Source organism: Phascolarctos cinereus, unplaced genomic scaffold, assembly GCF_003287225.1.
Source record: "Phascolarctos cinereus isolate Bilbo 61053 unplaced genomic scaffold, phaCin_HiC Scaffold_9;HRSCAF=440, whole genome shotgun sequence".
In the NCBI taxonomy this organism is placed as follows: domain Eukaryota; kingdom Metazoa; phylum Chordata; class Mammalia; order Diprotodontia; family Phascolarctidae; genus Phascolarctos; species Phascolarctos cinereus.
In genome coordinates, this window is record NW_027556402.1 from 255,817,594 (window position 1) to 255,833,801 (window position 16,208).

Here is a 16,208-nt window from a genome sequence, read left to right on the forward strand (position 1 = left end):
TTCCCATCATGTAATTTAACCTTGTCTGTCTCCTCCTTTCCTTTTCTCTCAGTACATTTTCTTATTTAGATCAGATTAATCCACTTACTTGGATCCATTTAACCCACTTAGATTTTTTTCCTCATTACATCAAAGTCAATTTATACTCACCCCCTTTATGTATACCCTTTTTAACATGGTATAATAACAATACAGCTCTCAAGAGTTATAAGTATCATCTTCCCTTGCAGGGATGTAAACAGTTTGCCCTTATTTTTTTTGGGGGGGGGCAACAGGGGTTAAGTGACTTGCCCAGGGTTACACAGGTAGTAAGTGTTATGTGTCTGGGGCCAGATTTAAACTCAGGTCCTCCTGAATCCAGGGCCAGTGCTCTATCCACTGTCCCACCTCGCTGCCCTCTCAGTTTGTCCTTATTAATAACATGTTGTTTCTTTCTGACCCATTTACCTTTTTATGTCTTTCTTGAGTCTTGTACTTGAAGATCAAATTTTTGGTTGAGCTCTGGTCTTTTTATCAGGAAGTTTTGGAAGTCCCCTATTTCGTTGAATATCCATCTCCTCGCCTGAAAGATCATGCTCATTTTCACTGGGTAGTTGATCCTTGGTTGTAATCCAAGCTCCTTTGCCTTACGGAATAACATATTCCATGACCTATGGTCTTTTAATGTAGAAGCTGCAAGGTCCTGTAATCCTAACTGTGGTTCCATGATATTTAAATTGTTTCTTTCTGGCTGCTTGCAGTAATTTCTCTGACTCGGTAATTTTGAAATTTGGCTACTACATTCCTTGGTGTTTTCAATTTGGGATTTCTTTTAGGAGGTGATTGGCGGATTCTTTCTATGGCTATTTTACCCTCTGGTTCTAGGACCTCAGGGCAGTTTTCCTTGATAATTTCCTGAAGGATACTGTTCAGGCTCTTTTTTTCATCATGATTTTCAGGTAAACCAATAATTTTTAATTGTCTCTCCTGGATTGATTTTCCAGGTCAGTTGTTTTACTAATGAGAGATTTTACATTTTCATCTATTTTTTCATTCTTTTGTTTTTTGTTTGACTGATTCTTGCTCTTTCATAGAGTCATTAACTTCCATTTGCCCAATTCTAATTTTTAACAAATTGTTTTCTTCTATTAGATTTTGTACCTCCTTCCCCATTTGCCCAATTGTATTTTTTAGGGATTTGTTTTCTTCAGTGTACTGTTTTCCCAGTTGGCCAACTGTATTTTTTAAGGACTTGTTTTCCACAGTTAATTTTTGTCCTTCCTTTTCCAAGCTACTGACTCTCTCTTGCATACCTCTCATTTCTTTTCTCATTTTTCTTCTACTTCTCTCATTTGACTTAAAATCCTTCTTGAACTCTTCTAAGAAGGCTTTTTAGGCTTCAGACCAGTTCATATTCCCTTTTGAGGTTCCAGATGTGGGTTTGTTTACAGTGTTGTCCTCTTCAGAATTCCTGCCTTGATCTTCACTCTTCCCATAATAAAAATCTATCAAACGTTTCTTTTTGCTCATGGTGTTGCTTATTTCCTGGCCTTTAAGGAGACTGAGCTCTCCTGCTGGGGAGCAGAGGGCACCGACCCAAGCTTCTTGTGTTGAGAGACTAGGACCTGGTCACTGGCTTTGTGTGTTGGGGCCTCTGATGCTGGCAGTTGGATGCCTTAGGGTTCTGGCAGCTTACCTGGTGTTGGGCTGGAATGAGCAACACTGGAACTCTAGGGGTAGGATTGGATAGGGTAGAGATTTCCTGCTCACTTGGGCCTTTCCTTTCTTTCCCTTTCTTCAGCTCCTTTCAGACGGATGTTGCAGGGTGTTTATCTGCCTGGGGCCCCTTGGAGTGCTGCTTCCCTTAGTTTTGCTAAGCCACTGGGAGACCCAGTGGCTGCAGAAGGCCAAGGCACCTGGTAGTTTTCTAAGCTGGTTTCCACCGGTTCCCCTGCCCTCACGCAGGCACTTGGAGATCCAGGTGTTGGTGTTTGCCTGCTCCACCACCTGGGTTTCAGGATCTCCTGCTGGCATGCTGAGGTGGGCCTTTCCGCTACCTTGCTGGGATGCCTCCCATTCTGTACTACTCCCCTTTCCTCAGGGCAAGAGGGGCCTTTCCCATTAATCTCTCAAGCTACCTGGGCTACAGGACTGCTGCACCTCATCTTTCTTCTGGTTCAGCTGTTCTAGGGTTTTTCCTGGGGTGACATTCTCTGGGCTTTCAGAAGTTAATAAGGGAGAGTAAGCATATTTGATGACTTTTTTTAAATCAACATAAATAATGAGATCAAGCCCTTAAACCACTAGCTATGTCTCCTCCTTCCTCTCAGCTCCACCCAATGTACAATAAGAAGGCTTACAGGCTCACTAGTGAGATGCCAGCTAGCAGATCTGAATTTAGAAAGGCCAAGGTCATCCACTGCATCCTGGGCCATGCCAGCTGTCTCTGTCTTTATCCTGCCACTAGACTCTGACGACTGTGGAGAAGACAGTGAGGCTGGTGACTTTGTGCCAGTAAGGAGCTCCTCACCATTGCCTGAAGGAGCACTATATCCAAGGAAGGGCTATAGGAGCTGAGACAGACTGTAGGAAGCAAGGAGCAGCAATGGGACAGCGGAAATGGTGATGGAGAGGGCAGTGCTGATTGTGACCACCACGGGTTGAGATCAGAGCCTTTAGGCATGACAGCCTGACAAATGGGTTGGCACCACCAGACTGCGGTAACCATGCAGGAGTTTTCATTTTGTGGGTCCTCCTTCCTGCCCCCCACTCCAAGGAAAAAGTTAACACTGAATCCAGGAGATCGTATCTCATTAGCAGAAAGTGGCTTTCTCAGTATAACCACCTGGCTCTGGGAGCCTGGTATTCCTAACACCTGTTGTTCTGGTTCTCCTATGATGGAATGGTCCTAGGTAAGCCGCTCAGGTTACCCACCCCACCCCCACCTGCATTTGTATTGGGATGAGCGTCTAAGAGGGGTTAGCCTTCCAGCACCGTCGCTACCCCCCTCCCCCCAGTTTTCTTACACTTGACGCCCCCTGAGGACCCTGTTAAGGTTCTCCATCTCCTAACTCTGGGAATCCTCTGTGGCCGTCCCCACACCTGGATTGCTCTCCCTGCAGCCCGGCTTCCTTCTAGTCCTACGGGGGACCTTCCCCAGACCCTCTGGACCTGGTGCCTTCCCTGTTAATTGCTTCCTATCTGTCCCGTACAGAGCTCGCCTTGCACGTTGTCTTCCATGTTAGACTGTAAGCTCCTTGAGGGCAGGAACCGTCTTCTGCCTATCTGTACGCCCAGAGCTCAGTTCTCGGCACACACGTGCCAGATGGCCGCCACCCCGTGACCTGACACGCAGCCTTCTGGGAAATGTAGTCCAAACTCTTTGCATGTTTCCCTCTCCCGAGTCCGGGACCCCGCGGTAGGAAAGCTCGCAGCCGTCTGAGGCCAGAGGGGAAGCCCACGCGCCGGGCCTCGAGCACTAGGCCGATCCCCGCCCAGGACAGGTTAGCCCCGCGATGCCCGTCTTCCAAACCAGGGAAGTGCCGGTCTGGGCCCGCCCTTGAACCCCGTTCTGCCCCGACCCCCTTCCACGGCCCCACCGCTGTGTAAATGTGCACAGTGTGAATCTGGGGGGCCGACCACTCCGGGGCTCCCTCCCGTCCCGAGGCTCGGCTTCGGCGCGGGCCGGTACACGAGGGGTTAAACGGCGGAGGCAGGCTAACTTGGGCCCAGCCGCCCTCTGTAGCTCCGACCCCGCCCGCTCCGGCAGGGCGGTGCCTTCCCCAGCCGCCGGCTCCCGGCGACAAGGGGCGGGCCCAAACAAGGGCCGGGCCAATCGGGTTGCTGCTGGACGGCGCGCTAGCCAATGAGAGCAGGGAGCGGGGTCCCGGACTAGAAAGGCGCAGCGGCGGGGAGGGGAGGCTGGGACCATGGGGCTCCTGACCATCCTGAAGAAGATGAAGCAGAAGGAGCGGGAGCTGCGGCTCCTCATGCTGTATCCTCGAGCTCACAGAGCCCTCGGGGTCCGGGGGCGAGGGAGAGGCGCGGGCGGGTGCTACCATGCGCTCCTACTGGGTGGGGGGAGGGAGGACGCGCCGCTCTGGGCCGGGCCGGGACGTACCAACTGCCCTGCGTGGGTTACGTAGCCGGGAGCAACCAATAGCCTTTGGAGGGGGTGGGGTGGGGATTGGTCCGTACTATCCAGGCCCAAAACGGGGGAGGGCTGCCTGTAGGGACTTAAACCAAATGTCCCCAAGCAGAGGGGGGTGCAGGGAGAAAAGTGGAATGGACCACCTGCTCGGGGGGCACGGGAGGGAGCGCGTGGAGGTGGGAGATGGCAGGTGGAGGACTCAGAACAGGGAGTGAGTGGAGCAGTCCGGCCGAATCCTAGCGTGGCTGTCGCCTGGGAGGGTCTCGGGAGCCCTGCCGGGCCGGATTGTCCGCATGTGGGCTCTCGCTAGACTGGCAGCTCCCGGAGGACAGCCTGGCACACAGTAGGCACTTCATGAATGCATGTTGCCTTCCCTCCCAGAGCCCTTTCTTGTAACCCTTCCCTCAAGCTTAACTTTGTGCCAGTCTAGTTCTGTCAGTAGACTAGAAACTGCCTGAGGGCAGGGCCTGCGTGCCTTTTAAAAATTATTTATCTTGGCACCCTAGTGCTGAGCACACAGTACGTGCTCAACTTATGTTTGTAGAATTGATGGGATCCTTTCATTTCTGCACTAGACGCTCTAGTCCTGTTTCTGTATGACCTTGGGTAAGTCACTTCCCTCCTTTGGGAGGATTGGAAGGCTTCCTTCCCAGAGGTTGAATGGGTCACTGTCTCCTTAACCCCACCCCCCAGCGGTCTGGACAATGCGGGGAAGACCACCATCCTGAAGAAGTTCAACGGGGAAGACATCGACACCATCTCACCCACCCTGGGCTTCAACATCAAGACCCTGGAACACCGAGGGTGAGGGAGACCCCGAGGCCCACTCGCTCACGCCCCCGCGTTCACGATCCGCGGCACGGCCTGACCCATCCATCTCTCTGTGCTTTCCCCCTCTTCCTCCACCAGGTTCAAGCTGAACATCTGGGATGTGGGTGGCCAGAAGTCCCTCCGCTCCTATTGGCGGAACTACTTCGAGAGCACGGATGGCCTCATCTGGGTGGTGGACAGTGCTGACCAGCAGCGCATGCAGGACTGCCGGCGGGAGCTGGAGAGCCTGCTCGTGGAGGAGGTAGGCGACGCCTGGGGCTGGGGGGCCAGGAAGAACGGGGGCACAGCCTGTCCCTGTCCGAGTGGGGAAGGAAGACCACTCTAGGGCAGAGCACACTGAGCCCTGCCTTCTTGGGACACTGAGGCACAGAAAAATAAGCTCCTTGAGGGCAGGGACTCTTGCTTTTGTCTTTGCATGCCCAGCACCTAGCAGAATGCCGAGCACATAGTGGGTACTTAATGAATGCTTGCTTGGTTGAAAAAAAGATCACAGATCAATGTTAATTTGAATCAACACACATTCATTTCCTGCTGTGTGCTAGGTACCGTGCTAGGCACTGGGGAGTAACAAAGATATAAGCACACAATCAGAGAGTGTACCGGAGGACGTGACAATTACACAGGCAGGACACAAAGCAAAGATTCTGACACGAGGTTACGGAGGGAAGAGGCCAGATGGCCAGCAGAAGAAAGTGGATTGGGGAACCCAGGAAGGGAGTCACATGACAAAGCTGGAGAAGGAGACGGGAACTGGGATGCCAGGCAGCCAGTGAGGAGCCATGGCAGCGAGGTGCCCTCCCCCCCACAGATGCTGAGTCCAGCTCTTCACCCAGAGACCAGGCAGCTGCTTCCTGTGGAGTGTTTTTGGTCATCACGTCTCACTGTTTGCTACACAGATGCACACGTTGTGCACATACACGTACACGTTATGCATACACGTAGAGCATACAAGTGTCCACTGATTCCATTCGTGTCCCTTTCCCCCACCTCCCTCATGCTGCCCTGGCAGCTGTGCCTAGAGTGGCTCACAGTGGGCTGACCAGCTCAGAGCTCCCTGGGTCCCTTCTTGGCCCTACCGCCACCTTTCTTTCCCTCTTAGCGCCTGGCAGGAGCCACTCTCCTGATCTTTGCCAACAAGCAGGACCTCCCTGGGGCTCTGTCCTCTAATGCCATTCGAGAGGTGAGTTGAGGCCTCAAGGGCCCTCGAGGGGCTGGCTGGGATGGAGGGTTGGGGGGCTGCTTTCTGAGGGTTGCTGTCCCTCCTTCAGATCCTGGAGCTAGACGCCATCCGCAGTCACCACTGGTGCATCCAGGGCTGCAGTGCAGTGACGGGAGAAAACCTGCTTCTGGGGGTTGACTGGCTACTGGACGACATCTCCAGCCGCATCTTCACTTCAGAGTGACCCCCCCCCCCAGCTCCTGGACTGACCCTGAAGGGCGGCCCCTCGACGCATCCCTGGCTCCTGCAGACCATCCCTCTGTCCTGATCCTGTCTGGCCCAGGGCCCCGCAGGGAGCCAGGACTGGAGGGGGACAGAAGCCCACAGGACCCCCACTAATGCCTCCTTCCCCATGTCATAACCAGATGCTGCTCGCGCTGTTTAACAGGAGAGACCCTGCTGCTCTGTGGGAGCACCTTCCTCCCTGGGGAGGAGCGGCCCCCATCCCCTAACCCTTGTCCCTCCTGCAGCGCTTTGTCTGTGGATTGGTGGAGGAACGGGAAGAGCTGCCCTGCCTCTCCAGGGCCCTTCCTCAGCTCGGCTGTCAGAATAAAAGCCCTCTGTGCCCCTGGCTCCTGTGGTCTCCTTCCTCCCCGGGTCCCCTGCTGCCAAGGGCTGAGGCTTCCACACACTGTCTCCCCTTTGTGCCCAGAGAGAGGCGTGGCCACGAACAGAGCACCCCCAAAGGCTGGAGGAATCAGCGACATTCTTCCAGAGAAGGACGTGGCCACCCCCTGCCAGCAGTTGGGGGATAGCAGGAAAGGCCACCTCCAGAAGGCAGCTCTAGAACTGTCTGGGAGGATGCTGGAAACTCGTAAGAGGACGAGCGTTTCACACGTGGGCCTCTGTGGCCAGCGGAGGGTGTGGGTGAGGAACAGGAAGAGGCTGTTGGCCAGGGCTGACCAGGCTTCCCTAGATGACTGCTGAGCTCCTGGGATACTGCCCTCTGGGCCCTGACCTGCCCCTCCAGCTTTTACACTAATTTTTCTGGAAAATGATCTGGTTTTCACTTAGACGTGAAATATTGGAGATGGGAGTAAACTTGGAACCTAGGATGTCAGAGATGGGGTGGGGAGGTGATGAGACTTTAGAACAGGGAATGTCAGGTGGGGAAGGCATGAGAGCCTCTTTTCCGTCAGGAAAGGGTCATCTTCACACTGACCAGGGCAGAAGAAATGGGCTTAGGAGAGAATTGAAGCTGAAGAGAGATGAGGAGATGGCAAAGGCATCTGGGAGCTTGCAGCAGCGGGAGCCCCCGGGCCTGAGTAATTATGTCCAAAGCTGCAGGCTGTGCTAGAGCCGAGGCCGACGCCTCGATGATTCAGTTAGGTAAGAAGGCGCCAATCCCCTGCTCCAGGCACAAGGTATGGGTGCCGCCCAGAGCAGCACTCGGACTCCTCTACAAGGAGAAGAAAGGATGCTCCCAAGTGTAGCTCCCGAGAAGGTCATCTGTTGGTCCGGCCGCAGCAAAGGTCGGTTCGTGAGCCTCCGACACTAACAGCGAGCGCTTAACCGGCGGTCATTTTGTCCTCGTGACAACCCTGGGCCTGCTATGGTCTCCGTTTTACAGAGGGGGACACTGAGGCACAGCCAGGCGCAGGAAGCACCTGGGGCGGCACTTGAATTCCGGGCTTGCATTTAGGAGCTGTCCAGCCCTAACCTAGGACTGTGCCTAGATCACTGCCTTTGAGCAGTTTACATGGGTTGGGAGCCCTCGGCACTAGCAGAAGAAGGGAGGCTCATCACCGGGACCCGCCCACTTGGGCTACCTGGGGGCCGGGCTGAGCTGCTTGCTGTCTGACGGACAGACCTTCCTTGGACTGATCGTTTCAGCTCGGAGTCCTGTGAATTGCTTGGCTCAGTGCCTGGCACGTAGTAGGTGCTTCATAAACGTTTGTTGCCTGGAGTCCGAGGCACTGATGGCCTTCCCCAGGCTCCAGGGCCACTATCGAGTGGCTCATTCTAAGCCTTTCCGAAGAACACAGAGTTTTAGGACCGTCCCTACATTCAGCATCTCCTGGAGGGTGGGGTGGGGTGGGGTTCAGCGGGAGAAGCCTAGCAGAGTCTTGCGCACGCGCAGAAGAGGCGGTGCCTGTCGGAGGCTGGACGGGAGGGGAGGGGACGGCTTGGAGGAGGAGGCCCGCGGCCAGGCCGAGGCGCCGGGGTCCGCTGGGCTCCGGCTCCTCAAGGATGTCCCTCAAAGCAAAGGACGACTTCCGGCGGCTGTATACAGTGTCGGACACGCGGACCCATCCCAAGGGCTACACCGAGTACAAAGTGACCGCCCAGGTGAATGAGGCACAAGGCTCCTTTAAGAGGAGGGGGCCTTTTAAGTGGGCGGATCCGGAGTGTCAGGTGGGGGTGGAGCCTCTGCGGGAATTTAGGACTACACTAATTTACGGGAAAGGGAGGGAAACGTCGTCTGGGTTCCTTTAACGGTGACGCGAGGGGGCGGGGCCAGGGTGGGCGGGGCCCCAGCTCCAGAGTTGTTTGGGGTTGCCCTTACTTTATGTAATCCGCCTTATAAAAAGCTAGGCGCTGCTGCCTCTCTTTGCGAAATGACTCTCCTTGCAGCCCCCAGAGCACGGCGGGTGGCTGGGGGGGGGGAGCCGCTGGGAAAGCCTCAGTTTCCTCGTCTGTGAAATGGGCTCCTCCCTCACAGCGGGATTGAGTTGAGACAGCAGAGGTCGCGGACAGTGAAAGCTCCCCCAGAGTTACGCGCCCCGGTTAGCGTCCCTGGCACATAGTAAAACTTCACCTCGCTGGTTCCTGGCCAGTGTTACTCCTTCTTTCTACGTAATTAATGGCGCAGGCGGGGGTCGTTTGCTGGGTTTTCTCCCCCAAACCGGACGTTCAAGGGTGGAAGAGGCTCCGTCTCCCGCCCCCCAAATCTACCCACTGCTCTGGGGGTGACTGCTGCGCCCCCTTCCTCCTCCCTTCCGTCTTGGGAGGGGCTGTTACAGCATTTTACAGATGTGGAAACTGAGGCTTGGAAAGGTTTAAGCCACTTGCCCAAGGTCACACAGCTGGAACCCTTGTCTTCCTGACTGCAAGTCTATTAAGCACCTCTATTAATAGTAATAACTATAACCACATTGCCATCATTGCGCTTTAAGATTTGCCTCGGTTTACCTGCTTTCTCATTTGATACTCATAACATCTTGGGGTGGGGGAAATGTTGTTGTCCCCATTTTACAGTGGAGGAAACTGAGGCAGCCAGAGGTTAAATGACTTGCCCAAGGTCTCAGGCTAGAGTTGAATTCAGGTCTTCCCAAATCTAGGATCCAACTCTCCCCTGACTGCAGTGTTCTCTTCTCCCCAGTTACCGCAGAGACGAGGGAAGCTTTGTCCTTCCAAGTGGGTGGGCTGGGGGGGGCCGGGCAGGGGACCAGGCCTGGATAGCCCCTTACCTTCCCTGGCTTTCTTCTCTCTCAGTTCATCTCCAAGACTAACCAAGAGGATGTCAAGGAGGTAACTCTTGAGAAGGGCCCCTCCCATTGTGACTGGATACTCCCCGTGGGGGAAGCTGTTTCCTGAAGGCAGCCCCCTTGTCTAAGTCCCGGGTGGTAGGAGGGGGCTGCCTGGGCCCAGCCCTGAGGGTGGAAGGACCACCTCTTAGACAAGTCCTGTCCCCTCTCGGGGCCTCAACGGGTCTGAGGCCCCTGCGGCTCTCGGTGCCAGGCCGTGACTTTTGGTCCCCTCTCTGGCCCAGGTGGTCATCTGGAAACGCTATAGTGACTTCCGCCGCCTGCACGGGGATCTGGCCTACACCCACCGAAACCTTTTCCCGCCGCCTGGAGGAATTCCCGGCCTTTCCCCGGGCACAGGTCTTTGGTGAGTGTCCTCTGCAGGGGGCCGGAGGTGGGGAGCCCAGAAGTCCCAGACTCCCCTGGACTGTGGGCCCCCCACAGGGGCAGGCAGTGGGGAGCCCTGGGCCACCCCAGGAGGTTCCCTGACCCTCAGCCAGAACCGCCTCTCCCTGCCTCCCCCTGCTCCTGCTTTTGTCTTTGGGGGCCCAGCAGGACACCAAATCCCCTCCTGCATGACAGCTACCGCTGAGCCCACACATCCATTACAAGCAGGAGGGATGAAAGGCTACAAGGGGTGATTAAGAAAAACAAGTTTTAATTGAGAACAGGACGTTGGTGGGTAGGTTCGTTTGAGATGGGGGCGTGCTGATGGCACACCTGTGCAGGCCCCACGGAGGCCCCCTCCTCCCGTCCGTCTGGCTCAGAGACCTCAGATCTTCGGCCGGCTGCCAGACCTTGTCCCAGTGACGCTGGGTGTTTTCTCCGCGGCCACTTAAGAGGGCCGTCGGGGCACTCTGTAGGGGAGGGATGCCTCAAGGCTCTCTCGGATCCTTGGTCACAGGCCGTTTCGAAGCCTCCGTGATTGAGGAGCGGAGGAAGGCAGCGGAGGCCATGCTGCGCTTCACCGTCAACATTCCTGCCCTCAACAACAGCCCCCAGCTCAAGGAATTCTTCCGCGTACGTGTCTCCCCCGATCCCGGGCCCCCAGGGGCACCCCCACCCATGGCAGGAGCATCGCCCTGTCCAGACTCATAAGACCCCTTGGGAGCGGCCTTGTGCCTGTCTCTTCTGCCTCAGGCTCCCCCTCGGGTGGGATTCAGGGATCGCTAAGCTCCGGCTCCTGGATCTGATGACCCCTCCAAACTTTCTCCTCATGTAGGGTGGGGACGTGACCCGGCCCTTAGAGCCCAGTGACCTGCACATCCTGCCGCCGCCCCTGGTGCCCACCCCACCCCCGGAAGAGGCCCGCCTCCCCCAGCCTCTGCCAGCAGAGCGGCTGGGCCGGGAGGAGCTTGGGGATGAGAATGAGAAGCCAGGTACTGGAGCAGGCCCGTGGGCTGCTTCGCCCTGAGCGTGCCCCCCGAGGGCCAGCCCCTTCCTCACCCCCCCACTCCTGATGAGTGCTGTCCCGGCTCTCAGTTGTTACCCTCTTCCTCAGTGGCCTTTACGTTTATTTTTGGGGGCACGTACCTCTTGGAGAGGCAGTGTGGCACAGTGACTGGAGCACTGGGCTTGGACTCAGGAGGACCTGAGTTCAAATCCTCCCTCTGACACTTAGCTATGTGACACTGGGACGGTGGAGCTGGGCCTCTGTTTCCTCTGTAAAAGGAGGGTTGGGCAGAGGGCCCAAGGTCCTTCCCAGCTCCCTGGCATACAGCAGGCATCCAGTAAATGCTCAGTGACTTGCTGCCTTGGTCCTACCGTGAGGGGAGAAAAGGCAGCTCCTGGGGCAGCTCTACACAGGTGCAGACCCCTTGTGGCTTCTTTCCACAGGGGACCAGCCTCCCTCCAGCCCTGCCCAGGAGGCCCTCGATCTTCTGTTTGACTGTGGGGCTCCCGAGGAAGAGACAGGCCCCGTGGCCCGAGGGCCACTCACCGAGGCTGAGCTGGCGCTCTTTGACCCGTTCTCCAAAGAAGGTTGCGTAGTGGGGGGCCAGCAGGAAGAAGTGGGGTGTGGGGGACTCCCCTGGGAGGTGATGAGTATTTGAATGAAAGCCAGGTCATTCCTTGGGGAGCATATACTGGGAGGGCCCTCCCCGCCCAGATAATGGCCGGCAGTCACCACTGGCCAGCATGGGGGATGGGGGACGGGGGAGTCCTTGCCCAGCCTTGTGGCTTTCCACCCAGGGAGCGAAAACTTATTTTAGCCAGAGGAGACCTGGCTTTGACCCTTAGTAGGGGTAACGCAGCCTGAGGCTCTTCACCCATGACAGCGAAGGCCGAGGGTCCTGGTGGAGCCAACTCGAAGCTGGCAGCGGTCCAAGGAGGAGGCAGAAGGATTTCCATCTTCATTGTATAGAAAGGGAAACTGAGGCTCCATGGGGGAACACACTGAGTAAGCCTGAGATGGGATTTGAACCCAGGGCTTCCTGCTGCCTGTCCCCCGACCTTGTGGTCAGTGGAGCGGGGCTCAGCCTCATCTGTTTGAAGCTCTCCCCTGCTAGGCCTACCGACAGGATCAGCCATGGGGACGTGTCCGGTCACCGGTGGCCCCAAACTTGGGAGATTCTGAAGAGTGGTGGGTGGGGCGGGGAGGCGAGGGCTGGTGGCCCTGAGCCCCTCTTCTCTGGGCTGCAGAAGGGGCCGGACCCAGACCCAGCCCCACTCACGTAGCTGACCTGGCAGCCTTGGGGGCAGAGCCCCAGACCCTCGGCCAGTCGCCCTGGGAGCCGGGAGGGGGCGAAGAGGAGGAGGAGGAGGAAGAGGAGGAGGAGGGCCCACGCCCAGCCTACCTGACCCGCGCTACAGAGCTCATCACCCAGGCCCTGAAGGACGAGCGAGCAGGGGCCTACGCTGCGGCCCTGCAGGGGTACCGGGACGGAGTGGACCTCCTCCTCCAGGGGGTGCCGGGTGAGCTGGGACCCTCAGGGTTCTCTAGGAGGGGCTGGTGGGGACACCCTGAGGCTCCTTCGTGGCGGCCCTTGGGGTCAGAGCCCCAGCAGGACACGCTCAGGTCAGGCTGAGCCCGCCCGCTAACAGTGCAGAAGAGCCCCACCAGACCCTGTCCTCGAGGGGCACATATTGTAGCAGGGAAGGAGGCAGAGACATGCCCCAGTGACTGGGAAACGCAGGAGGAGGAGAGAAGACACCCGGGGTGGGGGGTGGAGGCAGAAACAAGGCGGCCTAGACTCTGGTTTTTGGAAGGCCCTGATAATAATCACTACTGGCATTTATAGAACGCCAACTGTGTGCCAGTTATCCCCTTCCTATTGATGAGGAAACTGAAGCGGACGTGAAGGTCCCAGGACCCCACAGCTATCAAATGTCAAAGGCTGGATTTGAATTCAGGGCTTCCTGACTCCAAGCCCAGCCTAGCAACTGAGCCCTGGTGGAACAGAGATGTGAGGTAGGGCCTGATCTCAGGGGGCTGAGCGAGCCTACCAGGAGCCCCTTGAGAGCAGGCACACATGGTTTGAAGGAAGGGACCCTGGCTTTGGAGTCAGAGGCTCTGAGTTCAGATTCAAGCTCTCTGCTCCTGTCTTCCTGAGTGATGGTGGACAAGTCTATTTTCTTTTTTGGCCCTCAGTTTCCCTCTCTGTAAGAAGAAAGGGTGGGATTGTTCCTTCTTTCTGAATTATCTGTGCCCAGGTATTAGGGGTGGGGGAGATGAGCTCAGAGGGGCCCCTGAGGCCAGCCAGACCAGAAGCCTGAGGCCCTGGACTGCTCCCCACAGGTGACCCCAACTGTGCCCGCCAAGAAGGGGTGAAGAGGAAGGTGGCAGAGTACTTGCAGCGGGCTGAAGAGATCCTGCGTCTCCACCTGCAGCCATGAGCCTGCCTTCCTACCCAGATGCTGCTGGCCGGCCCATCCGAGAGACCTTGGAGACCTGGCCTCAGTTTCCCCATCTGTCAGATGGGGGTCAGCATACTTGCACTGCCCCCCCAAAGGGATGTCATGAGGACAGTGCTTGGGGGTCTCACAGAGGTGCTGAAAAAGTGGGGGTCTCAGAGGAGGAGTCTTTCCCTCTTCTCCAATGTCCAGCGATCTGGGGTAACTGACCAGCCCCTCCCCCAAGCTGGGGTCCACACAACTGCCAATTCGACATTCCCTAAGTGCCCTTCAGACCACTGCACTGCCCGGCCCCAATGACCCCGCCCTCCCTCACCACTCTGACCACACACTGGCAATCTCCCACCTTCATGCCTTTGCCCGGGCCATTCCCCATGCCAGGAATGCCTTCCCTCCTCACTGTCTGGCCTGGAGTGAATGAATGAATGGCTAATCTGTGTACACGTGGTTCCCCGAGGAAGGCAGGGGCTTCTGTCTCTCTATTCCGGTGCCCAGCGCATCTCGGGCACTTAATAAATGCTTGCTGAATGCATTGGAAAGAACGGAAGCCTCTTCTGGCAGCCTGGACTACAACGCGAAGCATTCTGGGAAAGCTAGACCTAGGCTTACGGCGAGGGGCACTAGGGGAGGAGACCTGGTGGTCCATTGCCACTTTACGGGCTCACGCGTCATCAACGGGCACCACGCGGTGCATTATGGAACTGGGCCAAGCCTCTATCACTGCTCAGGTGTGTCCTGGCAGGCGGAAGCCGGAAGTAGCGAGTAGGAGGGCAGGGCCATGATTGGGTGGGTGGGGCCAAGTAAGGCAGCCTGTTGAGGCTTGTTCCTCAGCATAGAGGGAGGCCGGTAGGGGCGTGGCTAGGAAAATGGTAGCTGTGATTGGGGGAGAGGCGGGGCTAAGCAAAGCAGACAATGCTGTGATTGGACAGCATCGTGAAGGCGGTCGCTTCAGCCCTGGGGGGCGTGGCCGGGGTACGGGGCCCACTGACGGGGGCGTAGCCGACAAGTCGGATAAGACGTGAAGGATTCGGTCTGGCGGCTGCTCAGGAAACTGGTGGGGTGAGACGTTGGGATCCTGGAGATGGCGCCAAGTCCCACGGCTGTGAAAGGCTGAACAGCGGGGCCGAGACAGGGCCGAGGCCAGCGTCACGTGGGGAGGGCTTGGGGGCCCCGCCCAAAAGCGGGAAGTGCGGCGGGGGGGGAAGGGAAGGAAGGGGGGTAGAGCTGAAGAGGAGCGAGGGCTGAGGAGGAGGTGTTGGGGGCCGGGCCTGGACGAGCCAGCCCTGAGCCTCCTCCCCTCTTTCCCTTCCTCCGCCGGCGCACGCGTTCTCGCGCGCTCCGAGACCCAGGATGCCTCAGGGCGGCGCGCTCCCGCTGGGCACGTGCCCGGACCTGTGCCCCGAGGCGGAGCGCGCGGCGCGTGAACGGCAGCGGCGGCTGCACCGGCTGGAGGCGGCCCCTGCGCGCGCCGTCAAGGAGTACGCGCGGCCGGCGGCGGGCAAGGCGCGCCCGCTCCCGAGCCAGCTGCGGCCGCCGCGCGTGCTGCTCGCCACCGTGCGCTACCTGGCGGCCGAGGTGGCCGGCCGCGCCGACGTGCCCCCGCCCGACGTGGCCGCCTTCGTGTGGGACCGGCTGCGCGCCGTGCGCCTCGACCTGCTCCTGCAGCCCTCGGCGCCCCCGCGGGACGCCGCCGCCGTGCTCGAGGCCGCACTCGCCTGCCAGCTCTGCGTGCCCGGACCGCCTGGCGGCCACCCCGGCAAGGGCTCTGGCGCGGGGCTGGACCCGCAGCTGCTGCACACGCAGATGCAGGAGGCCTTCGGCTCCCTGCGCCGCTGCTACGCCGACAGCGCCGAGGTGCACCCGCGCCAGGGCTTCTTCCAGAGTCTCTTTCTGCTTTACAACCTGGGTGAGTGCCCGGGGGCAGGCCCCTTGTGCAGATGGGGAGACTGAGGCCCAGAGGGCCGAAGAGCTCGGGCGCCAAGGCCTGGCTTGTGACCCCACGCACCAGGCACCCCCCCTAGTCCGGCCCCGGGGCGGGGAGGGGAGAGGAGGCCGGGCGCTGTCCGCGGTGCTGATCCCTGGCTCCTTGCTCCGCCAGGCTCCGTGGAAGCCCTGCACCAGGTCCTGCTGCTGCCCCCCGGCCTGCGCTCCTGCCCGGCCCTGCGCCGAGCCCTAGCCGTGGACGCTGCCTTCCGAGAGGACAACGCCGTCCGCCTCTTCCGCCTGCTCGGCGCCCTGCCCTACCTGCCCAGCCGGGCCGCCCAGCGTCACGTGGGACCGGCCCGCCGCAGGGCACTGGCCGCCCTGGCCCGGGCGCTGGGCACCCCCCGAGGTCAGGCCTACCCGCTGCGCCTCCTGGCCCGCCTCCTGGCCATGGACAGCCTGGCCGAGACCGGGGCCCTGTGCCGGGCACACGGGCTGGCCGTGGAGGGGGAGGCCGGGGACGAGAAGGCCATTTTCGTCCGGGGCCACTACACGGACACCGGGCCCCTCCCGGCCCTATCCTGCGCCCTGCTGGTGGAGAGCAAGCTGAGGGGGTGCAGTCTGGAGCAGGTGGTGATGGGGGAGGAGGGGGAGGCCCTCCCTAGGACACCCCCGTGAAGCCACGCCGCTCCCCCACGCACCAAAGACCCCTCCCCGTCCTGACTCCTTGCCAGTAAAATTGGCTTTTTAAATGCCTGGCCCTGAGGATAATTCGGAGTGGGAGAGG

General features: G+C 58.5%; 3 protein-coding genes across 4 annotated transcripts; all 3 read left to right on the plus strand.

Annotated features, from left to right (window-relative positions):
* Positions 1 to 3,845: 3,845 nt before the first annotated feature.
* ARL2 (ARF like GTPase 2) lies at positions 3,846 to 6,750 on the plus strand. 2 transcript variants are annotated; one of them, XM_020968042.2, is made up of 5 exons: positions 3,846 to 3,973; positions 4,823 to 4,933; positions 5,039 to 5,201; positions 6,060 to 6,140; positions 6,229 to 6,750. In XM_020968042.2, the coding sequence occupies exons 1-5, from the start codon at positions 3,909 to 3,911 to the stop codon at positions 6,361 to 6,363; spliced, it is 555 nt and encodes a 184-aa protein (XP_020823701.1). In that variant the 5' UTR covers positions 3,846 to 3,908; the 3' UTR covers positions 6,364 to 6,750. The 2 variants fall into 2 exon arrangements, with proteins under 2 accessions (XP_020823701.1, XP_020823702.1); XM_020968043.2 differs by lacking the exon at positions 3,846 to 3,973 and adding an exon at positions 4,253 to 4,472.
* A 1,510-nt stretch (positions 6,751 to 8,260) lies between these two features.
* Positions 8,261 to 14,040, plus strand: SNX15 (sorting nexin 15). Its single transcript, XM_020968027.2, is given in 9 exon segments — positions 8,261 to 8,468; positions 9,615 to 9,650; positions 9,892 to 9,966; positions 9,968 to 10,013; positions 10,551 to 10,666; positions 10,869 to 11,025; positions 11,483 to 11,626; positions 12,287 to 12,559; positions 13,383 to 14,040. Coding segments are annotated over 9 exon segments (1,044 nt in total). The 5' UTR covers positions 8,261 to 8,369; the 3' UTR covers positions 13,481 to 14,040.
* A 406-nt stretch (positions 14,041 to 14,446) lies between these two features.
* SAC3D1 (SAC3 domain containing 1) lies at positions 14,447 to 16,173 on the plus strand. Its single transcript, XM_020968026.2, has 2 exons — positions 14,447 to 15,404; positions 15,597 to 16,173. The coding sequence occupies exons 1-2, from the start codon at positions 14,849 to 14,851 to the stop codon at positions 16,097 to 16,099; spliced, it is 1,059 nt and encodes a 352-aa protein (XP_020823685.1). The 5' UTR covers positions 14,447 to 14,848; the 3' UTR covers positions 16,100 to 16,173.
* The last annotated feature ends 35 nt before the right edge of the window (positions 16,174 to 16,208 follow it).